At 46.0% G+C, this 24,657-nt stretch overlaps 1 protein-coding gene across 1 annotated transcript in view; it reads left to right on the top strand.

The window, feature by feature from the left end:
* Nucleotides 1-24,657, top strand: part of SCFD2 (sec1 family domain containing 2) — a 321,898-nt gene that overhangs the window by 288,577 nt on the left and 8,664 nt on the right. Inside the window, exons 7-8 of the mRNA XM_054688396.1 lie at nt 2,489-2,623; nt 18,360-18,479. Of these exons, the coding sequence (XP_054544371.1) occupies nt 2,489-2,623; nt 18,360-18,479 (255 nt within the window). The remainder of the gene's footprint in view (nt 1-2,488; nt 2,624-18,359; nt 18,480-24,657) is intronic.

The raw sequence follows: 24,657 nt of genomic DNA, 5'->3' as shown, positions 1-24,657 counted from the left end.
TTACACTGATGTCTTTTTTGGTTCCCCTATATTCCTGCTGTAAGTGAAACCATCCGATATTTTTCTTTTTCCTTCTGGCTTATTTCACTGAGCATAATTCCTTCTAGCTCCACCCACGTTGCTGCGAATGGCATGAGTTTATCTTTTTTGATTGCTGAATAATATTCCATTGTGTATATATGCCACATCTTCTTGATCCAGTCATCTATTTTTGAGCATTTGGGTGGTTTCCAGGTTTTACCTATTTTACTCTATGCAATAAACATAGGTGTACAGGTGTTCTTTTGAATCAATGTTTTTGTGTCCTTTGGGTAGATCCCTAGTAGTGGAATTGCCAAGTTATATGGTAGCTCCATTTTTAGTAGACTGAGGAACCTCCAGACAGCTTTCCATAGTGACTGGACCAGTTTGCACCCCCACTAGCAATGTAGGAGAGTTCCTTTTTCACCACATCCTCGCCAACATTTGTTGTTGCTTGTTTTTTTGATATGTGCCATTCTTACTGGTGTAAGGTGGTATCTCAGTGTGGTTTTGATTTGCATTTCCCTGATTATAAGGGATGTTGAACATTTTTTCATATGCCTGTTGGCCATTTGCATTTCCTCTTTGGAGAAATGTCTTTTAAGTTCTTCTGCCCATTTCTTGACTGGATTGTTTACTTTTTTTGTTGTTGACTCCTGTGAGTTCTTTGTATATCTTTGTGATCAGTCCCTTATCAGTTGTATGGAGTGCAAAGATTTTTTCCCAATCAGTGGGGTATCTGTTTGTTTTGGTTACTGTCTCTTTTGCTATAAAGAACTGTGCTTTTTTTTTTTTTTAAGGTTTATTTATTTATTTATACAAGCACTTGGGTATAGCCAGAAGCATGGGAGGGTGAGAGAATTCACCAGAGCCAGAGCGGGGGAACAGAACAGGCAGACTGACGAAGAAATACACTGCTGAGGGGAGCAGAGGGCGTGACAGGAGAGGTCTGTCGCGCCATGTGGGACCCTCGCCGGTGGCTGGGGATCGAACCAGCGCTGCAGAGGCTGCAGGCAGCTTCACAACCCAGCGCTCAACCGCTGCGCCACCAGGGGAGACCCTGGACCTGTGCTTTTTAAAAAGCAATAAAGACTTCCTCCTACTTTTGTCCCTTGTCTGGTCCTCACTCCTCATGCTTATAGTAGTGTTTGTTTGTTTGTTTGTTTGTTCTGTTTTGCATATTTCAGCATATGCAAGCTTTCATGTTCCCTTTGACACATTTTCCACAAATGCCAGCCCATCACACCCCCTGTTCCTCACTTGACTTTTGTCACTCACCTATTATTCCTCCCTCGCTTTCTGCCCTATAAACACAGAACTTCTCTCTTCATTTGTGAGCTTGTATCCCACATAGTAAACAACTGCCAATTAATAGGCTCTTGAGTTGTTTCCAATCTTTTGCTGTTAAAAACAGTAAGCAGATTTATATGGGTCTCATTTGCATATATTTACAGGATAGATTCCTAGAAGTGGAATTGGTAGGTCAAGTGCATTTGTAATTTTGATAGGTATTGCCAACTTACTCTCCACATTGATTGTAACAATTTATGCCCCCCCACCACCAACAACAATATATGATAGTACCTGTTTCCCTCTGGCCTCATCAATACAGTATTTTTTTTTTTAAGATTTATTTATTTATTTATACAAGAACCGGGGTACAGGCCAGATGCATGGGAGGGAAAGAGGATTCACCAGAGACAGAGCGGGGAACCGAACAGGCAGATTGACGAAATACACTACTGAGGGGAGCAGCGGGCAAGACAGGAGAGATCTGCTGCGCCATGTGGGACCCTTGCCGGCTGGCCGGGATCAAACTGGCGCTGCAGAGGCTGCGGATAGCTTCACAGTGCAGCGCTCAACCACCTGCACCACGAGGGGAGGCCCAAATACAGTATTTTCAATCTTCTGCATTTAAAAAGATCTATCCTGGCATAGCTTTATTATAAGGAAAGTTGAGTCACAGGTTATAGTTTTGTTTTTGCTTTTATCCTGTCTTATGGGTATTGCTGCCTTACCTGTCCTGTGAGATCTCGGAGCAGGCAATGGTGTTTTGACTAATTAACATCAAAGGGCTGCATTCCTCACCTGAACAAGTGCTATTTCTCCTGGCATCTTATCCCTAATAAATGCCCCAGTTACATTCTAGATTAACGACTGGTTATGATCTTGATGGCTCTTACCTTGGTTTTTTTCTAAGACCTTTTAGGTAAAGACAAGGGAAAATAAGAGTCAAAAAAAGCAGTGTGTTTCAGTCAGTCTGCATGTTCTGTTCCCACTCTGTCTCTGGTGAATCCTCTCACCCTCACATCTTTGGCCTGTACTCCAGCTCTTGTGTACATAAATAAATAAATCTTTTTTTAAAAAAATGAACTTGTTTTGCTTTGTTTAGGGCAGAAAAAGCTGTCCTTGTTCCAGACAGACCAGACAGACCCTTTCACTTACAGCACGTGTTTTGTCTTTGCAGGCGACCTACAAACCATTGTTGAAACAGGTTGTGGAGGAAATATTTAATCCTGAGAGGCCAGATCCAGTTGATATCGAGCATATGTCTTCAGGCCTGACTGATCTTCTTAAAACTGGATTCAGCATGTTCATGAAGGTAGGGCAACCATGATGAGGTAACCCTGAGGGTGATACTGTTTTACCGGGCATGATAATGCTGGCCCCCCCTTAACCCTGGCGAGGACCATGTAAGAAAAAGCCTGGTCTTTAGGCTCTTCTAAAATTAAGTGCATTCTTTATTTAGCTTTGGGTTATAAACAGACTGGCCTTCCAGTCTCATATAGCTTCTTTTCGCTGAAGCCCACCAGTGATCTTTTCTGGTCAATATGTAAAGACACAAGCCCTCCAGGATAGCGCATTTGAAACTTCTCATGACCCACTTATTCACTGAACAAGAATCCTGCGTACACTACTCACTATTAGTAATAGTCATTTGCTGTTAATTCCAGAACTTACTATGTAGGATGATGAATAACTCTGCTGCATCGTAAGACTAGCATGCATACGCCCAAAACCCATTTGAAATGACTTAAGTTTGGACCAAGCAGATTCCCAGGTATCAGATGCTAGTTTCTCTGGCAAATTTCAAAGGAAGGTTAAAAATGCTGAACAGCCTTTGCAGTGAGGGGTGAAAGAGGAAAAATACACAAATGTGATCTATTTTTAACCCACTGTAAAGTTTCTAAATTTAAAAGGATCTAAACAAGATTAGTCTGACCTCCCAGTCTATGCCAGGATTTCAATTGCAGTATCTCTTAGAAATAACAGAATGTTTTGTCAGCTTCAAAGAGCCTTTGAAATCATGAATTAATCTATATAGATCTGGCCTTACAGCGTTCCATAAATGCATATGCCAGCAAAACTGGTCCACTCCAAAAGCCGGAGGACAGAAGCCAGACAGTCAGACTCTAAGCCAGGCAGTAAAGCAACCAGAGTGAACATGCAGGCCTCCTTCCTGCTGCTCCCCATTACTGCTCTGCCTAAGAAGATATTTGGAACCATCCTGGGCCAAACCTGGACTGCCTAGATGTCTCTCCATTCAAGCCCACAGAGTCAGGGCTCATGATGAAATACTCCTGCCCTTTGAGATTGCTCTCAAAGACAGGTTTCCAAGTAATGGATTTAAGAGAAAGGAATTTGGGCTCTCCCAGCAGCTGTCAGGATCTCTTCCCCAGCCCCCAATGGCTAGGCCTTTGCTCTCAGTTGCCAGTGCATCTAATCTGTCTGCACGGGCTGGGGAGAAACTCCAATGGGCTAGCTGTAGAACCCTCCCACCCCTGCATCCCAAGAGACAGTTGTTCTGTTTTTTGGTCTCCTAAATGGACCTCATCGTCTGACTCTACCCATTGAGGTCAACTCTGTGAGGTAGGGGTAAAAGCACTGGAAGGTGTCTTCTACTCTGCTTTAAGAAGGGGATAAGATGAGTTGGAGTCTAACATGGCCATGGCCATTGCTAGCCTCCTGGTCCTGTTTGGCATCACTCTCACTACCCCAGGTACACAGCCAGCACTGTGGTCAGAGAGTACCATAGTGCCACTGGATCCACAATGCTGTTTTCATCTCTTATTTAAACCTCACAGTCCCTAGGAGTTAGATTCTGTCATTATCCCTGGAGGAAATGACCCTTAACCAAAATGGTTAAGCAGTAGAGAGGAGCTTCCAGAAGACTAGGGTTGGGGTGAACTCTCCTCAGTTCTCAGGTGTCTTCCAAAGTACACCAAGGAAATGAGACTAGGATTTGTCCCCCAGGTCAGTCTTATCCCAAAACCCATGCTCTTTGCCAGGACATTTCTTGGCTCCAGGATAGCACTGGACATTGTCTTAGAAGTTTAATATTCATGTCATTGATTCTTTTCTTCATAATTACTCATTACTTCTGGGTTGCTCATCACAACAGCCAATGTGAGAGAGAGCAATATAGGGGGTCTCCCAGGGGTCATCTGCTGGTACCCTATCTGCTGTTCTGGGCCTTTGCCTCATGCCTCCTTGGCAGCATGCTTCCAGGAGCAGAAACTTATGCATTGCCGTCAAGTTACCTCTGCACATGGCCATCTTCATCTATATCAGCAGCCAACAGTCATTGCTTTCTTGTCTCTTGCTGTTCTGATTTTTGCCTCTGGGGTCCACTCCTTCCCCCATCTTACTCCAGATCCACTGGTGCTGAGCCCAAAAGAAACAAAAAGATGGCACCTGAGGAAATAAGGGTGTACGTTGGGGCCCTGTGCTTGGGGAGCCACCACACCAATGGAAAAGTTCTTGAGCTAGGAGCTCTGAGCTGCTAGTCTTTCTCTGCCCTGTCTCTGGGCTGACAGTTGGTGTCACAGATGATGCTGATTCAGTGTCATGAGAGGCAGTGTCACTAGACTGTGCAGGGGATGAGGGTAGATTGAGAAGCCAGGGAGGGACGTGCCTGGAAATAAAACCAGGGATGTCCCCCACCTCTGTGCTGTGGCGCCCCACCATGGGTAGTAGCTGGAACACAGGAGAGGCTTTCCCAGCCTCACCTATTTTTACATCTCTGTACCTTTGTACACACTTCAGTGACCCACACTGTTTTGTGATTATACATGTAAGGGATCGTTCTCCTCCATCCGCCTCTTTTCTAAGTCTACAAGCTAATCCACTGTACATCAGTATATCAATTCAGGAACTGTAATCAGCATTGTTTTCATGAAAAAGAACAGAACAGACTAACAAGGTGAACCTTTGCATCTAGCAAGGTAAATGTAACAACACGATTTCAGTGGATTTCTCACTATAGGTCACATCATAAGAATGTGAAAGCTTTGGCCTTGAGAACTGGAGGGCTGCTCTCGGTCTGATTCTTTTCTCCATCCTCGTCACTGTCTGGTCCTTGCACATGGCAGGCTCTCACTCAAGGCGGAGAGCATGGTCCCCGTGGCACTGTTAGCACGCTCATTCAGAAAGTAGCACAGCTTCAAGTCATTGCTTCCTCTTTCCAACGTACTGTCCTTAAGCCAAAAGCTATGTTTCAACAACTGTACAAGGCCTAGAAGTCAGAAGCCTGATCCGCAAACTCCAGTGACCTGAAAGGAGTCCCTGACCCACCTTCCCAGCAGCTGCTACAGGCAGGGTGGAGCCGGTGATGGCTTCATCAATGCATCCTAACCCAAAGAAACCAGCCACCCACCCACCCAGCACTAGTGGGCGAGGGGAGATACCTGCCTCTCCTTCTAGCAAAGAAACCCAATGATTTCTTCTCCTGTCCACACAGGATAGTGTGGAAAGCTGTTTCTTCCAACTTCTCTGTCCCTCTGGAAAACAGAAGGGATTGACTTTGTAGTGAGAACTGAAAGAGGAATCAGGAGAACGTCCCAGTGGAGTGGTGAGACAGGAGGAAAAGTGTCATCAGAGAAACTTGCGGATCACTTTTCTATTTAACATCTCTCATTTCTTCAATTGGTTTGGTGACAACTAGTAGGCCATCATCGAGTGTATGCTGGCAGTACTCTGTTCTGCTGCCTGTATTTGTTTACAAGAGAAAGTAGAGAATAGTGGTAACACGTCCAGCATCAGGCTGTCTGGGTGAGAGCTCAAACTTTACCTCTTGCTGGCTGTGTGGCCTGGGCACCATGTTGAACCTCTCTGTGCCTAACTTTGCTTACCTATAAAATGGGAGTGATGGGGCCTCCCTGGTGGCGCAAGGGGTTAACCACCACACTATGAAGCAATCTGCAGCCTCTACAGCAGGAGTTCAATCGCTGGCCGGCCAGGGAGCTACCCTCATGGCACAGCAGACCTCTCCTGGCTCGCCCACTGCTCCCCTCAGCAGTGTATTTCAGTCAATCTGCCTGTTCTGTTCCCCACTGTATCTCTGGTGAGTCCTCTCACCCCCCACACCTCTGGCCTATACCCCAGGTCTTGTATGCATAAATAAATAAATCTTTAAAAATAAATAAATAAACAAATAAATAAATAAAATGGAAATGATGACATTCGGTTGTCGAAAAAGTCATGGTTTATTTTTTCTATGTTTTCTATGCAAAAATGTGTCATGACTTTTCCAAAAACCCAATAGTACCTACTTGGTAAGGCTGTTATGAGAATTAAATGAGTTAATTCATGCAAAGCACTCAGAACAGTGTCTGGCCTAAGATAACTCTTGTGTAATATTTGTGATTATTATTTTTACAACTTTGTGACCCAGTCCAAATGTGAATTTTGAGAAAAGAGACACACTGTGTCTTTGTATCCCTGGTCAGAGCCCCTGCTTGGGCACGTGGTGCATGCCAACTCACTGCTGTATGAACAAGTGAGTTAATAGAAGATGACACCTCCCTCTAAATTCACAGCATTTCATATTTCACTATTGACTCCTCTTTCCAGAGAGATATAGGGTTCTGAGTGTCCCTTTCTTTGTGCCTGGAGGTGTTATATTTATAAGACTGTGATGTGTTTTTCCAGACCCTCTTCTTCTCCACTGTGAGTGCTACGTACTGATCTCAGTCTCTGGGGACGTAGACTGTGCCTCCTAGGGAAAGTTGGGGGGAGCCCGTGAAATTATGTACATGTGACAGAGCTCACAGCAGAGAGGCCCTGACCACTCAGGACCCAGAGGCAGAAGAACCCAAACAACTCAGACCCCTGATCCTCTAGAAGCACTTCAGAAGCTCTGCCTCCACGTCCGGGAGAGAGCAAGCACTCCACTCAGCAGGACTTTGCTGCTGTGCCTCAGCTGGCCTCAGCACCATAGGGAAATGAAGTTCTCCATCCCAGACACTTGGAAGTGACTCACAGAAATCCATCTTATTTATGTAAATTTCTGCAGGCAATGAAAGTTAAGAAAAAATGCCTGTGTCTGAGATTCTCCACATCAAACAAATCCTCCATGAGAAGGACATCAGGGCAGCTGAATTGTGCCCTTGCTAAAGGCAAAATCTCATTTGCATCTGATGCAAGTTTTAAAGTCACCTTCTTTATATTGCTTTAGCATGTTTCCTGTACCAGTCTTTCCAAAGAAGTCTTTCATCCTCGCCCATTCTGGTTTTCTATTGTTGTATTAGAAGCTACTGCAAAACATTGCCTTAAAATAACAATGGTCATTTATTTTGTCCATGAGCCTGCACACTGGGCAGAGCTCAACAAGGAGAACTCCCCCCAAGATGGTGCACTTTCTTGGCCAGCAGGTCATGGTGACATCAACTGGTGCCCACATTAGCAAGGGCACGCAGTTCTCTCCATACGGGCTTCTCCATGTGGTCTCGGCTTCCTCACAGCATGGCAGCTGCATTCCCAGGGCAAACATCCTCCTGAGAAAGAAAGCCAGGTGGAAGCCTCCTAGGCCACCTAGCTGCACTTCCACAGCATTCTATTGGCTGAGGTGGTCACAAATGCCTCAGCCAACAGAGAGGGGAGGGGACACACCGGTTTCCTCTTGAAAAGCAAGCCACAGCGTGAGGAGCAGAAAATGCTGCTGTAGCAATTTTTGGAAACTACAGTCTGCACTCCTCCTAAATACCAGCCTGGTCAGTGTTTGGCTGATTCTGAGAGTTTTCCCTCCAGTCTAGAGGATGGAAAATTCACTTGTACTGCTGACCTGGTTTCAAAATAAATGAGTCCAGAAAGGCTTTGACGATGAAGGCCTGCCTGCTGTCCCTGTGATCTCTTACACTAATATAATCTCCAAAAATAAAATAATAAAAACCTCCTGAGCTCCTGAGTGATAGGAAACTGAGCTGCAGGACATTCCTCTCCCAAGCTAGCTCTGTCAAGCCTTGCATCTTACAGCAGACAAGCTGTGAGGAGCAAGTGTGCCCACAAGAACATTCTTTCCTGAGATTCTGAGAAAGTGTTTCAAGTCAGCTGAATGCACTCCTTAACCAGAGGATAGGCTTGTGGTTAGCCACAAAAAGCCGTTGGCTTCAAAGGGCAGTGCCCCAGGGATGGTGGGGGGCCTGAATAGGGGGGCTTTCAACCAGGGAGCAACAGTTTTGACAGAACCCAACATTCTTCAAACAGCCAAGTCTTCTCTCCAAAGGCTTGTACGCGAAGCACCTTGATCTCCTTAAAGGAAGCTTGATAGTGATCTAATAAATAAATCGAAACATACCTTCCCCCCACACACACTGCAATGTTAATTTAATTTAAAACTAGCGTGTCTAATAAGCAGCACTTTTAAAATGCATTTCTGGGATTTGTGGTTTGGATTTCAGTCTCCTGAAAATAATGTATTTTATATCTACTCCATGTGTTTGGACCTCAACTTGTTTTGACTAAAGGACATGATTTGTCAAGATGTTTTCTCTGCTGGAATTGGCATGAGGAGCATGGGTTTTATCTAATGAAATTGCATGAGGCTCCTTTACCTCCTTTTATGTGTGTTTTTTAAGAAGTTTTTTGTTTTTGTTTCACTTCTTATATGGCCATGCTTAATTGGAAAGAAATAAATGGTTTATGAAAAAGACTCCAAGAAGTCCCACTGCTTATCTCTGGGCTCTTTGTCTGAGTGGATTTGAGCGTCCTGCTGCCTAAGGTGGTGACAGAAAAAGGAGAAATGAATCAACTGCTGGGGCGGTCCATGGCTGCTGCTGTTGGTGAGGGGGAAATAGCTGACATTCCCTCGTTGCAATTAAGATGCCTACAAATTGCACTAATTTAATCAAAGAAAGGCTAATTCACTGGGAGGACCAAAGGGGTGTCTCAGGAAGCCCAAGGGTAGTGATGAGGTAGTCCTCGGGAGATAGGGGCTGGGAGCTAGAGAGCCATCGGAACTGGACAGTACTGTGCCCTGCAGAAGTGCTGAGAGCGCCCAGTGTGTGGTAGCTGCTCAGTAACACCCGTGGAAGGGCTGGGCAGCTTTGCCAGTGTCCGGCTCATAAGAGCTCAGCTCTGGCTGAACCTCATCTTTTTAGGTCAAGGTTCGACTTGCAGGCAAGGCCCAGTCTATGTCCTGGACCAATAGACTGTAGTCGAGGGGCAGGATCATACTATAACTACCTGGTTGCCAGGAACCCACCCAGTGACCATGTGGCTAGGAGCGTCTGTTGGCTTTTGGGTTGGACAGATACTTGCAGATGCCTCTGTAGCAGGTGAAAATGCTGTGAGAATGAAGAGCAACAATGATGAGACTCAGGTGAATGTTGATGTCAGATCTTTAGACTGTGAGAGCTGGACATGCCTGGAGGTCACTGAGTCCAGCTCCTTATTATTTACATCAGAAAAAGAAGACTCAGAAAGATGAATGGCTGGGGTAGTTCCATAACACTTAGTGTCATTTCTGACAAGAAAAAACATCTCAACATTTGGTGTTTGTTGAATAAATCAGTACATGCCCTGGAATTCCTCTTTGCAAAGCTATTTATAACTATTTTTATATCTTCTTAACAATGCCCCATACTGCAAGGTAGGATTTGATTTTTGTGTAACATTCACGAAATATGAGTTAGTGAGGTGAGCTCCATGCGCAGCTGCCACACAGTGGGCACTTCTCTTAGCACTCTGGAGGTCACTAAGTCACGGTGACCCTAGAAGGGACCTCTGGTTCCTGCTGGCTCTCCATGAGTTCTAGTGAGATGGATTTTGCTAGGAATCATGAAACAAAAACAAAAAGTTGGTTTTGGCAGTCTACAAACTTTGTCTGTCTGTGAGCAATTATTGAGAGTTTCTTTTGTGAGCTGGTCATTGCTGTGGAAAAGGAAGACACAGAGACAAAGCAGATGTCCTAAAGGCCGTGGCATGACTGACATTGCAAAGATTGCAAGAAAATTGAGCCTGGCGGGAGGGCGAGCTGAGTGGTATGCCAGCCAGGATGTGACAATGTGATGTAATGTCATGTTCCACTGAAGGAATAACAGGTAATTCCAAATGGCTGGAACTGAGAGTAGCTTGTGAGCAGTATAAGAATATGAAGACAGGGGCCTCCCAGGTGGCGCAGCAGTTGAGCGCTGGGTTGCGAAGCTGCCCACAGCCTCTGCTGCTCCCCTCAGCAGTGTACTTCGTCAGTCTGCCTGCTCTGCTCCCCGCTCTGACTCTGGTGAATTCTCTCACCCTCCCTGCGCTTCTGACTGTACCCAGTGCTTGTATAAATAAATAAATGAATCTTAAAAAAAAAAAAAAAAAGAATATGAAGACAGAGAGATTAGCAGAAGCCAGATTAGGAAGGGCTGGAAGCTTTTGACCAAGACATTTGACCAAAAGCATTGACGTGGCACTGAATGATTTTTAGGAATATTAACCAGTTTATATTCAATAAAGATTGTCTTGGCAGTGGTGGGAGGGGCGAGGTCACACTGGCATCAGGTCGTGGAGGGAAGATGAGAAGATGGAGGTAAAGAAGGACTGGTGGTCAGTTGGAGTAATGGGGCGGGCTGAGGGGGAGGAAGGTGCTGGTGTACTGCAGGACAGGGTGCTGACTGCATGTGAAGTAAATGAGAGGATGTGTTCTGGGACATTCCTTGGTCTGGGATGAGTGGATGGGTGGCGTGAACATTCTCTCTGGAGAACAGGAAAGGAGAAAATAATCCGCAATTAGAGTTTAGCTTGGCGCTCATCGGAGCTCCAGCCCACAGCAGCAATCAGAAGCCACTGGCTGAGTGAGGCATGAATGGTGAACAGGGATAGTATCAGCAAGGAAGGGTGTTTAGGGAGAATAACTGTGGTCAGGTCAGGGCAGTTCTGAACACGGCGTGTGATGGGGCAGGTAGAATAAGAGGAGGCTTCTAAGAACAGTCCAGTGAGGAGGAGAGAAGCCAAGAGGACGGAAAGCAGAGGGGGTGTGGCAGGTGTTCTGATAGAGGAGCCGCCCACTCAGCACAGCCTGCAGGGATGTCACGGAAACCTTTTGCAATGCAATTGAATGAGTAAGTCCTGCAAAGAACCTGGTAATTGACTGATGTTGCTAAAGAACCAAAAGCACCGAGTTTTAAGAGATGAAAGCTCGCTAAAATGTTTTCCGTTTGTGGAATCTATTTATAAACGAGGGGCTGTGGAATGCATCTCATTGACTTGGATAGACTTGGATTTCAATCTCAACCTTTCAGCTTAGCAGTTGGAAGTCTTTGGACAACTCACTTTACTTGTGTAAGCCTCACTGTCTCTCTGTAAAATGGAGTTTCTACCTACTTCATAGATTCTAAGGATTGCATCAAGTAGTGCTTGTCACCCCCTGCCTTATTTTCCTGTGTAGCGCTTACCACCTTCCCTGCCAAATGGTTTATTTTGTCAGCCTCCCTAACTCAAATATAAGCCATGACAGCAGAGATTCTTCCCTGGAACATTGACTGCCAAGTCCCTGATGTCTAGAGCAGTGTCTGGCCCCATAGTAGTTGCTCAGTAAGTATCTGTTGAACAGATGAATAAATAAATAAAAGGCAGAGGGCTCAGCAGTTCATGTCCACTGGTGTGCAGGGTGCTTACTAATGCCTACTGGGAGAAAATGAGAGAATCTCCCAAGTCAGCACTGCTGTTCTCAGGGCCCAGGAGCTTTGAGATCAAAGCTCCTGTTGGGCTTTCTCCCTTCTAAAATGCGTTGTCCAAGCCATAATCATCAAAACTGCATGGTATTGGAACAAGAACAGACACACAGACCAATGAAATCGAATAGAAAATCCGGAAATAAACCCACAGATTTATGGTCAACTAATCTTTGACAAAGGAGCAAAGAATATGCATTGAAGCAAAGAAAGTTTGTTCAATAAATGGTGTTGGGAAAACTAGGTCACTACATGCAAAAGAATGAAGCTTGACTACTACCTAACACCATGCACAAAAAGCAACTCAAAATGGATTAAAGAACTAGACATAAGACCTGAAACCATAAAATACATAGAAGGAAATATAGGCAAAACACTACATGATATGCACATCAAAGACATCTTTACAGACACATCACCCAAAGCAGTGATAGTGAAGGCAAAGATAAACAGCTGGGACTACATCAAATTAAAGAGCTTCTGCACAGCAAGAGACAATAACAAAAACAAAGAGAAACCCCACCGAACATTTTTGCACACAACACTAGTGATAAAGGACTGATCACAAAAATCTACAAAGAGCTGATCAGACTGAACAAAAACAAAGTAAATAATCCAGTCAAAAAATGGGCAGAAGAGCTAAAAAGAAACTTCTCTCAAGAGGAAATGCAAATGGCCAACAGCATATGAAAAAATGTTCAACATCACTTGTAATCAGGGAAATGCAAATCAAAACTACCATGAGATACCATCTTACACCAGTAAGAATGGCACATATTAAAAAAACTAGCAACAACGAATGTTGGCGAGGTTGTAGAGAAAAAGGAACTCTCCTGCACTGTTGGTGGGAGTGCAAACTGGTCCAACCACTATGGAAAGCTGTGTGGAGATTTCTTGACCTACTAAACATAGAGCTTCCATATGATCCAGCAATTCCACTCCTAGGTATTTACCCAAAGGACACAGAAACATCAATTCCAAAGAGCACCTGTACCCCTATGTTTATAGCAGCACTGTTTACAATAGCTAAGCTTTGGAAACAACCCAAATGCCCAAAAATAGATGACTGGATCAAGAAGATGTGGTCCATATACACCATGGAATATTACTCAGCATTCAAAAAAGATAAACACAGGCAATTTTCAGCAACATGGATGGAACTGGAAGGGATCATGCTCAGCGAAATAAGTCAGAAAGAAAAAGAAAAATACCAGATGGTCTCACTCATAGCAGGAATCTAGAAAACTTAAATAAGGGACCAGGAAAAAGAATAACTATAAGAAAGAAAATATCAAAATCAACAAACAACTATGAACCAAAGACACTCTATGGGGAGCTGGGGGCGGGAAAGGAGGGCTTGGGGTCAAAATAAGGGGGTTGTAATTGTATGGGGAATATAAAAATAAAATTTAAATAAAAAAAAATAAAATGCTTTGTCCATTGTTGGAAAAGAGGGCACCTGACCCTTGTCTGTGTTGGGGACAAATGAATGTCCAATAGAAACAGGTGAAGAGAATCAGCAGCAGGATTCCCAGAAGGCCTACAGAGACCCAGAGAGAGTGGAAGCAATGGAACCTTCTCAAGAAACTAGCCACAACGTCAAAGAGTTCTCTCAGGCCCACAGCTGCAGTGAGGCTTTCAGCAGCCTCTGCTTCAAAGGTTGGCAGGGATGGTGGAGAGAAATTGCCTCCTCTGACCAGAACTGTGTATCTTCAAATCACAGCCAGCGAAGGTTTAGAAAATGAAAGAAAGAGCAGGGAGTCTAACTTGCTTTACTAAACTGTGCACTCACAATGGCAGTAATGGTGCTTAAATCTTTCATCTTCAAAGTGCCCTAGACCACGAACTCTCACACAAACAGGACTCAGCTGTGTATGGCTGATTATAAGGCACGTGCTATTTTGATGGAAGAGACTCCACTTTCCAATAGCCTGCCAACTTGACACGTTCTAAAAGGAAAGTCTGGTATCAAAATATAAATCTAAACAGAAACCCAAATAGCAAACAGCAACATGCATTAATTGGACCCAATTATTGTACCCAAACCAACATTCCCTCAACTCCTTAGCCTCAGGGTATTGTTCTTTGTTCTTGCTGTTCTTTTTTTCCCCCTCTTTTCAACTTTCAATACATCCTTCCAAGATTCTTGCAATGTATTTCAGAGTCCAGACTCCCTTATGGAAAGCATATGTCCTTGGGAACATACTGTACCACTTGGAGTTCTGGAACCAGTTGTATTTCTGTCCCAGAAATAAGTGAGAAACAATTGTTTATAGGACTAAAAGGAACCCCAGACTGGGTACTGAGCCAAAAAGGAATGCACACAAAGCAAAGAGTGTCTTAAAAAAATCTCTAAGAAAGAGTATCTCAAGTGAACCAGGGATCTCATTTGCAATCATTTTATTCATACAACTATGTTGAAGTTTACCATGAGCTAGGCATATGCTCAGAGGTGAAAATACCAAGATAAATATGATCAGGCCCTAACCTCCAGTTGCTTCCACTCCAAGGAGCAAACAGGCAGGTATATGAACAGAACAGTGAGTTTGATAAGGCCAAGGCTGGGGTGTCAATCAGATTCCAGTCATGGGGCAAGAGTTGACAGATGGTTAGAAAGAATCTTTTAGAAGAGGAAATATTTTTAAAGAGAGTGAGAGGGAGGTAAAGAAGGGGCGGTGAGGGTGCTTTACATAGAGGAGACCATCTATGCTACATAAATAATATGATGTGGGTGATACTCAAGCTGTTTAATAACCGGAATTCCATAGGCACAGAGGCCAAAGCCCACTGGGGCAGCCCCAACCAATGCCTGTGGGCAGTGGGTCTTTTTTACCAATATGGAAAAATCTCCAGAAAATACAGCTGAGTGAAAAGAAGCAAAGTATGATATCAAGTGTTCAGATCACACTAGTCGTGATCCTTAGGGGGTAGTGACAGGGGCTGGGAGTGTCTCCAGAGTCCTGGCTGGCTGTTTCTTTAGTCGCTGGTCACATAGGCTCCTTGACTTGTGAAAATAAACTGAACTCATGGTAAATGCACCATGAATGTTCAGGAAAGTGTCGTATGTCTAACTAAATGCTAAAAAACAACAAAGCCAAATACCATGCATTCAGACATTGTGAATCATTCCAGCAAATAGTGTGTGTGAAGGAGCTGGAAATAGAAACATAAAGCAAAGCTACATTGTATGAGCCTTATTTTTTTTTTTAAAGGTTTATTTATTTATTTGTACAAGCACTGGCAGGAGGGTGAGAGGACTCACCAGAGCCAGAGCGGGGAACAGAACAGGCAGCTGACGAAATACACTACTAAGGGGAGCAGCAGGCATGGCAGGAGAGGTCTGTGCACCATGCCATGTGGGACCCTTGCCCGCGGCCGGGGATTGAACCGGCACTGCAGAGGCTGCAGGCAGCTTCGCAGCCCAGCGCTCAACCACTGGGCCACTGGGGAGGCCCTGTATGACCTTTATATAACAAATTAAGAAGTTTGAATTTTATTCTCAGAGGTATGACTCCAGGAGAGAATGTGAGCATGCATTGAATCTGAGGGGTGTTTGGGATTAGGGCCTCTGGAGTTTGGCCCCCCAGTTCCACGATTTAGACACTATGTATAAACATCCATCTGTTCTTCTGTAAGGCTGACCAATAGTTGTGTTTGCCTCCTAAGGATAGTGTGAGAATGGAATAAGATACCATACAAAAAATATTTAGGATGTTGCTTACTATACTCAATAATAAATATTTAAATTCTAGGAAGTTTCCTCGGGCAAGAATGAAGAGACTATGGATGGGTGGCAGTGAGTCTGGGAGATGAATTAGATGGCTGTAGCATTGATCTAGTGATCTAGTGATTAGTGATCTAGTGAAGAAGGCATGAGCACCTCCACCAGGACAGTGAAAGTCAAGGGGAGTCCATAAACCCCAGGGAGTAAAATTAACAGGACTCAAACAAGGATATGAAAACTAATACTCAAATATCTGGCTCAAGTGAGTATGAAGGTGGTGATGCTATTAGAATGTTAAGGAGGGAATTGGGAGAAACTTAGGGGGAAGAACATGCATCCCATCTGAAACCTCTTAAGTGTAGGGATCCAGGGAGGCAGCCTGATGGGGGTGTCCACAGGAACTCCATGGAGATGCTTGAGCTAAGGACATAGATCTGGGAAGTATATAAAAGAGCGTTGACAGCATATGAACAGATAAGGCCCTTCAGGCATGATGTATGGAGCAAGAAGAGCAAGCAGTCAAAGATGGAGCCCCTGGGCCTCCCTGGTGGAGTAAGGGGTTAAGCACCGCCTATGAAGCAATCCAAAGCCTCTGAGGCATGAGTTCAATTCCCGGCCAGCCAGGGAGCAACCCACATGGTGCAGCAGACCTCTCCTGACTCGTCCGCTGCTCCCCTCAGCAGTGTATTTCAGTCAGTCTGCCTGTTCTGTTCCCCGCTCTGTCTCTGGTGAATCCTCTCACCCCTTGCATTTCTGGCCTGTACCCCAGCTCTTGTATGCATAAATAAATAAATCTTTAAAAAAAAAAAAAAAAAGATGGAGTCCCCATAACATCAACATTTAAAGGAGCAGGCCAGGAGAAGGAACCTGAAGAATGAAGAAATTTGAGAGGAAACAAGAAAAGTAGCAGGAAGAACAGAGAGTGCCATTGTGCTAGCCAGGGAGGTGTCATCCACTGTGACAGATGCCACAGAAATTAGTGTTAAATGAAATCAAAAGCAGTGTCCACTGACGCCTGCGTGTGAGGGGGTCAGTGCCTTCAGAGGCGCAGCTCCAGGGGCACAGTGGGGCAGAAGCAGGATTGCCGTGGGCAGGTGGTACTTGGACTGGCAGCAGGCGGTCAAGGGATAGGGGAGCGACAGCGCAGAGAGCTGGTGGGGTCGAGAGTCGTTTTCTAATGATCAGAGCATGTTGCAACTTTTTCTAGTATTCACCACCTTTTGAAAAAAGCTCAGCTATGTTCCTCTCCCTCGGCCTCACCTCCTTCTCTCACTCCCCTCTCCGCTGCTCTTCCTCCTCTCCCCTCCTTCCCTCACTGCTTTCCTTCCTTTCCACTCTGACGTTCCTTTCAGATGCCAAGGAGTAATTTATGTAACTGGAAACACTGCACGAATTACCTTTTTCAGTGTTTTTTAAAAGTAAGATGTTGAAGTGTGGGGCTAGCCTGGCAGGGGAGCCAGAAGAGCCAGCTGGGAAAGGCGTGGGAGCAGAGGTCAGAGCGGGCTCCTCTCCACTGGATGCCCCACGCTCTGCTCCTGGGGCCTGACTGGGAGGCTGAAGACGACTTGGAGTGTGAGTGAATGTGTAACTCACCACCTTTCAACCCTCTCCTTGCTGCACTCAGCCTGTCACGCCCTCTCTGGCTTCAGAGGCCAAGCAGGCAGCTGGCAGCCCCCTTCCTTGCTCCTGCCTGCTCCGTCCTGGCTGGGCCTCCAGCCTGCTCCACCCAGTTGCTGGTTGCTTTTTCTCTGGAACTTGGCTCACACCACTTCTCTTGCACGCTCCCCACCCACCCAACATCTGGCTTCTAGACGGGGCTCAAAACATACTGACTTCAGGAACCCTCTTGCCCCCGTCAACTAGTCACTAAGCCTGTGTGATGGTTGTATTGCTTTTCCTGAGGAATGCAAGTCATTCTCATTCTAGTTTATAATAATACTGTGCCTCACTGGTAAAATCATAAGGCACCGGGAAGTGTTCTCTGCAGCATCAGAGGGAGTGTTGCTCAGAGCAGGGGTAGCTGAGGCTGGTTACGTGGGTTTGTGGAAAGGAAGGGCCTGAGGTCTCTAGTAGCCTTTAAGGGCCTTGAGGGTGGCCCTGGGCTCTCTCATCTTTTTCCACCCTCTCCCACCACCTCCCATCAATTCCACAGACATATGTTAAGCACCTACTCTGTGCCAGGAACTGCACTAAGTAAGTCAGAACTTCAGCAGTGAGCCAAGCAGACAAGAACCCCACCTCGAGGAATTTATGCTCTAGTAGAGACAGCCAACTAGAAAACAAATAAATAAACAAACAAATGTGATAACCGCAGGCTGTGGCGAGGGCTTTGAGGAAATAGAGCTGACAGTTCTGTTACACATTCATGCTGAGGGGCACATTTATGTTGAGCCCTAAAGACTGACAAGGTACCCCCTCAACTTTTTCTTTTAATAGCCACCATTCCTTTTACTCTTCTTCAATAAAATATTTATTTCAAGACATGCAATAAGGTGACATTCATTTTCCTGGCCAGCGGACATCCAAACCACTAACGCATCTGCTCCCTAACAAATGATGCTCTCTCTAAGGCTTATTTACCTCACCCGCATTAAGGGGTTAACAACTTGGGGTCCCCAAGCAGGTACATAGAAATGGCGCCTTGCACTGTTTGTCTGAGACAGGTGTTTGTTTTGCAGGTGAGCCGGCCTCATCCCAGCGACCACCCTCTCCTGATCCTCTTCGTGGTGGGCGGTATCACAGTCTCTGAAGCCAAGATGATCAAAGACCTTGTGCTGTCCCTGAAGTCAGGAACCCAGGTACTGAGTCCCCAGGGCAGGAGAGTCCTGGGGCAGGGGCCCTTCAGGAGGCTGCCCAGCTCCTCCCCACCTGCCTCTGTGCCTCCTTCTCTCTAGGCTGCTGCTGCTGCGCTGTAACATCGTCCCTCTGCTGCCCAGGACCAGCGTCCTCCAGCAGGGTTGGGGGAGGGGGAGAGTCCACCTTTCACAGTCCTTTTCTGCCTCTGGCCTTCAAGGGCTGGAGTACTACTGTCCCTGGGGAATGTATTCTCACATGTTGAAGCAGCGCTTAATTACTCAAGAGTATTCATTCACTGCTTTCGAGGTTCCAAGTAATTGAAGGTGAGTCCCAGACACAATTAAAGGACAGAGCTGGAGGAGCTTGGGAAGGCATATTGTCAGGAGAATGACAAATGTAGATTCTTCCTCTTGGAGCCTCCTTCCATTTCATTCCCAAATAAGTGGTCCAGTGGTTGGGAGCACGAACCTCTTTTTTTTTTTAAAGAATTATTTTATTTATTTATGCATATAAGAGCTGGGGTACAGGCCAGAGCTGGGGGTGTGAGAGGATACACCAGAGATAGCTTGGGGAGCAGAACAGGCAGATCTACAGAAATACACTGCTGAGGGTCTTGTGGGTCAACTCCCTGGCAAGGGATTACTGTAGTGGCTGTGGATTGCTTTATAGTGCTGAGACTTAACCCCTTGTGCCAACTTCTTTTTTTACTGAAGTAACATTGGTTTGTAACATTATTTAAGTCAGATGATGTCCTTGGCCTTCCACATCTGTGTATGCTATATCATGACCCCCACGAAAAACCTAATTGACATCCACCACCATGCAATTGACCCCCTATACCTGATTTCCTTACCACCACCCTTGCCTTCCCCTCTGGTGACCACCATTTTGTGCTCATAGTTTAAGAGGTTTTTTGTTTTTTTTTTAAGATTTATTTATTTATGTGTACAAGAGCTGGGGTACAGACCAGAGGTACGGGAGGGTGAGAGGATTCACCAGAGACAGAGTAGGGAACAGAACAGACAGGCTGACTGAAATACACTGCTAAGGGGAGCAGCGGGCGAGAGAAGAGAGATCTGCTGCACCATATAGGTTGCATCCGGCCAGCTGGGGATCGAACTCATGCTGCAGAGGCTGTGAATTCCTTCATAGTGTGGTGCTTAACCCCTTGCGCCACCAGGAAGGCCCTAAGAGTATATTTTTATTTTGTTTGTTCTTATCTTGAAGAACACAGGTCTCTTGGTTTTTCAGGTGTGAATTCAATCCTATCTTTCCCTTTTATTAGCCAGAGCATCTGGGAGAGGAAAAAACACCTCCATTTTCTCACTTAGGAAGAGGGGCTGGATGGCTGTGAGTCTTAAATCAGAGAGTAGGTGAGAATGTGCTTCTTGGCACCATGTGTGGCACCTAACCCTCAGTAAATGTTGATTGTATTTATTTTCAACCACTTCTGAGTGGTCAGTGCCAGCTCCAGGTTGAGGCTCCCTGCACCTGCCAGCAAGAATCCAAGGGAGACTCGTCAGGAAAAGGAGAATGGTCTGGACACTCTAATCTTGTTGGCGAAGCAGAGCCTGTCACTCAGTGAGACTCCACATCCTTTCCTTAGTGGCTTCCCCCAGACAGGCCCTGAGAGAGGGACATGAGACCAGGTAGGTTACTTGTGAGATGATCCTGAGAAGCAGAAGTGAGGAAATCAGAAAAGAGAGAGTGTGGAGGAAGAAAAGCCAGAACAGGGCATGTGTTAGACTAGTCACCGCTGCGGGCAACCAGGTCTGAGTCCCCTGGGCCTGAGAAGCTGGGTATTCACTTCACACCTCAGAGAGTCCCGCCAGAGGACAGGTGGTCTGGGGCATCTTCCCACAGAATCTCTTCTCCAGCCCCCTTGTGAGACTTGCCTCAGGAGGCTACTCTTAAGCTTTGTACCGCCAGTGCACACAGCTGACCTACTTTCCATGGTTTGGAGAAAGTAAAATAGGTGCAGGTGCTTCAGCTGGGATGGATGCTGGCTCCTTCAAGACACTGACCCCCAAACTCACAAGAAACCAGGTGGGATTCCAGCCCAGGCCCTGCTGGCCTGTCTACCACCTCTACCAGCTATGGAAACCTCATCAGCTATGACTGTGACAGGTGATCGTAACAGCAGCCAAGCAAGAAGGCCTGTCTCTGGCCTTCTGTGAAGTCTTACTGCACTTCCAGATTTTTCCTGCATCTCTGCTCCCATCCCCAATCCACTGCTGGCTGGCTACTCCTATTTTCTGACATTGTCTCCTCAAACAAACCTCAGTTTCTTGAGGACAAGCCTGAAGACATGGCAGGATCTCCATAAGCCTCGTTGTCTGTGGTTTGATTGGCTGCAGAACTAACTTGGTGTTGGAGTATCCAGACCCACCAGACACCCAACTGAGGAATGAGACTGGGAGCTACAATAGGTTATTAAGCAGGAGAGTGACCAGTCATTGGCTATGACCACTCATTTATGGTGTTGGTGAAATTTCTGATGAAGTGGTCGATTCCGCCTCACTGAATACCCTCTCTGTCCTCAGTGTAAAAAAGGCTATTTAGTGTGCATTAGCCCTTTTTGAGCAAGACATTTTTTTTTTTTTCGATCAGAAAGCATACTACTCTACCCCTAACATGGAGACCCAAATCCTTAGCTCTTCAGAATGGTGATGCATGGTTAACAGCTTGACAGACACATTAATCCCCACTCTAAAAAGGCTAACATTCAGTCCTTTTCAAAGCTGTGTAACCCACGTTTGACAACAGAGACCTGAATCTGCAGTGGCTTGGCTGCCATCTGACCCCATACTCAGGCATCTGAGGAGAGAGCATCTCAAAGAATTTTGGGGCTCAAGGATCAGCCTTGACTGCTACTTGTCCTTTGTGCAAAAGATACGCCCAAAGAGTTAGCAGGCCCTAGAAGATTCCAAAGGCCACAGGAAAAAATAAAGGAGTTGTGATTTAGCATAGTTCCTTTCATCTGCAAGTTTTGGAAAGGAGCTGGGTGACCGGCTGGAGGGCCACCTGCGCAGGCTGAGCTCCTGTTGTAAGTCCTCAGCAGACTCACAGCTGCCCTGGCCCCGCGGCTAACTGCCCACATCTGAGACATGACCAGCTTCCTGCTTGTGGAAGTAACACGGACATTAAGCCTCGCTGCTCTAGCTGTGCATGGTTAGGGTTATAGAAGCAGGACACTAGTTCTGTGATCTGCTTAGACTCAGACTTCTGTTGCAAAACACATGTGACCACACAGGAGACGCAGCAGGTTCTACTGGATCTACGTGCCGACACAGCATCAAAGACACCTGGCCACCAAGAGAGCAATTCTGACTTGATTGTTGATAGAAACAGTGATACTAGACATGGAATACTGATATTCTATCTTTAATATTTTGTCTGTCTTTAATTAATATTTTAATATTTAATATTCTATCTTTGATATTTTGTCTTGAACATCGCCCAGGATGAGGCTCTCTTCCCCTTCCCGCCTCACTGCAGCCTATTACAGTGTCTCCTCTAGACGAGTCCAACTCTGCCTCCTGGAGCTCTCACTCACCTGTACTGGGTTCTGGCTCAGACCCCACAGGATGTAAGAGCAAATCAGGTTCACTTGTCCACATGACAATTCCGAAGGCGTGCAAAGGTGGCTCCCATGTCCTCCCCAGGTCTGAGTATTGCCCCTGTTGTCCCGCCCTTCCACACCGTGGATCTGAATGCCCAGCCTCCCGGTGGCTTTCCTCGGCCCTGGTGTGTCTCTGCCCTCCTCCCTCCCTCGATGGAATTGAATTTGCCTTTCCTTTTATTTTTTTAAGATTTATTTTATTTATTTATTTATGCATACAAGAACTGGGGTGTAGACCAGAGGTGCGAGGGATGAGAGGATTCACCAGAGACAGAGTGGGGAGCAGAACAGCCAGATTGACTGAAATACACTGCTGAGGGGAGCAGCAGGCCAGAAAGGAGAGGTCTACTGTGCCATGTGGGTAGCTCCTTGGACAGGGATCGAACTTGTGCTGCAGAGGCTGCAGATAACCTCATAGTGCTGAGACTTAACCTCTTGTGCCACCAGGGAGGCCCCTGAATGACATTCCTTGATGGGGGGCTGATCAGTGAAGAAGTGGGGCCACCTCCTAATGCCTGCCATGGCCTCCGCAATCTCTCCTGCCTGCCCTAGGTCTTTTTTTCCTGCTGTTCTCTGCTCTCTTACTCCCGACCAGCCCCTGGGCTCTGCACTTTTGTACTATTTTATTCCCAGTACTTCAAATGGGGTCAGGCACAGGGTATCAGGATTATTCACTGAATGATGAATACTGAATGCTAGAAATTTTACAGCATAAGATAAAAGTAAGTTCATTCACAGTGAGGTTATGGATAACTTCAACCACCCTGTCTTTGATATCACTACCTATTAATCTCTATCTTCTCTGTTCTGCACGCACACAGGTGCTCTTTGGACTTAAATATGGGAACTTTTGTCTATTAAATTGTATTAGTCAGTTATTCAGTGAACATTAATTGAGCCTCTACCTACTCCATGCCCAGCCCTGACCTTAGCATTGAGCCCAGAGCAGTAACCAAACCAGACCTGTTCTGCTGTCATGGGACTTTCAGTCTCATGGAATGACTGACAGTGACCACGCACCCAGCCACTGATAAGTATACCAAGAACATGGACGGGGCTGTGGTGGGAATGATGGGAGGCGTCCCCTTGGCTGGCATGGGCTCCTTCGGGAGGAGAAGGCTGTTGAGCTGAAATTTGAAAAGCATCCAGGGATCAGCTCTTCAAAGGAAATGGATGATCCCATTTAAGGCGCATCCAGAAATGAATTCTCTTTCACAAAAAGTGATGGGGAAAGCCTGAACAGTGGGACCCAGAGACCACATTGGCTCCCGCACACCCCATAGGACTGCCATCCTCTGGAATGGGCATGTTTCTCTGCTCTCTGCCCATGGGTGTCGGTGAACAAGCTGATGAGAGACAGTAGCAGCTGGAAAAGCCAGATAACTTCTTTCCTAACTACAGAAAAAAGGGGATCAAGGCAGCAACAACCCTACTGACCCCAAACAGCCTGTGTGCTGGCTCTGCAGATTTCCCTTACTCTGGGGTACGTGTGCCTGGCATAACCTCTGTCTCTCCCACTCATTGCCCGATGTGTGGCTCGGAGGCCAGACAGCTCAGCAGGCTGAACTCTGTAGCTGGCTGGTGGCCAAGAAGCCTGCAGAAACCTGCAATTGTGGGAGGAAAATAACAGGGAGGGGCCCCCCAAAAAAGCACAGAGACAGGCCAACTCAGGAAAGAGAGGAAAACCAAGTGAGCAAAATGACTCTGCCATTGGCTGGGTCTCTGCGGACACATGCAGGTCACCCACCCACCCACCTTCCATGTGGTTCTGCATTTCAGGGGCTGAACATTTAGTGAGAACATATGTTTTTTTCAGTAGGCCCAGAAATATATTCACACACACACCCCCACACACACACAGTTTTGCACAACTTTAGGGATCCAGGGATACCTAAATCCTGCCTCTAAAATCCTGGCTCTGGATTGTGAGAAGCCCCAAGGAGAGAATTTAAGTGACCTCTTTTTTAAAAAACCTCCAGAAAAGGCAAAGGTAAGATGGTCTGAAATCTCACATTTGCAGTCTTTAGGAAAAGCGCAAAAGCACATCACACAAGCCTCTGAGCAACGTGAAGCAGGTCAGAGGATCCACAGTGAGTTTTCCAGAAGTTTGGTCATGTCCATTAAATTAATCCACTGTCCCACTGGTGTACCGATACACACTTTTTATGTTTAACACAGTATGTGAGTGTGTAGGTACAGGTGGGGGTGTGTAGTGCCTTGAATATCATTATGTGCTCAAAATCCAACTCAGCCAATGGTTGACTATGCATGTTGGTATCTTTCATTGGGAAGATTCTCCCAAGTTTAAAAGAAAAAGAAAAAAATGTGTTCTCTGTCCCATTCAATTTATATGTTAGAAATCAGAGGGAGATAGAACCTAAATCCTGACTGACCTGCTTCCTCATGCTCTGCAGAAATAGAACAGGAAGATGCTGCACCTACAAATTAGAGAGAAGGCCTGGAGAAGTGGGAGGAGAGGGCGGGGCCGCAGGAGCTCAGGCGGGCTGAGAACAAAGAACCAGCCACCCCTCCAGCTGGAACTGCCTGGGAGCCCTGAA

The sequence above is a fragment of the Talpa occidentalis genome, unplaced genomic scaffold (genome assembly GCF_014898055.3).
Source record: "Talpa occidentalis isolate TD23 unplaced genomic scaffold, MPIMG_talOcc4v2.1 talOcc4.6, whole genome shotgun sequence".
Lineage (NCBI taxonomy): Eukaryota > Metazoa > Chordata > Mammalia > Eulipotyphla > Talpidae > Talpa > Talpa occidentalis.
This window is presented reverse-complemented; position numbering and strand designations above follow the sequence as displayed.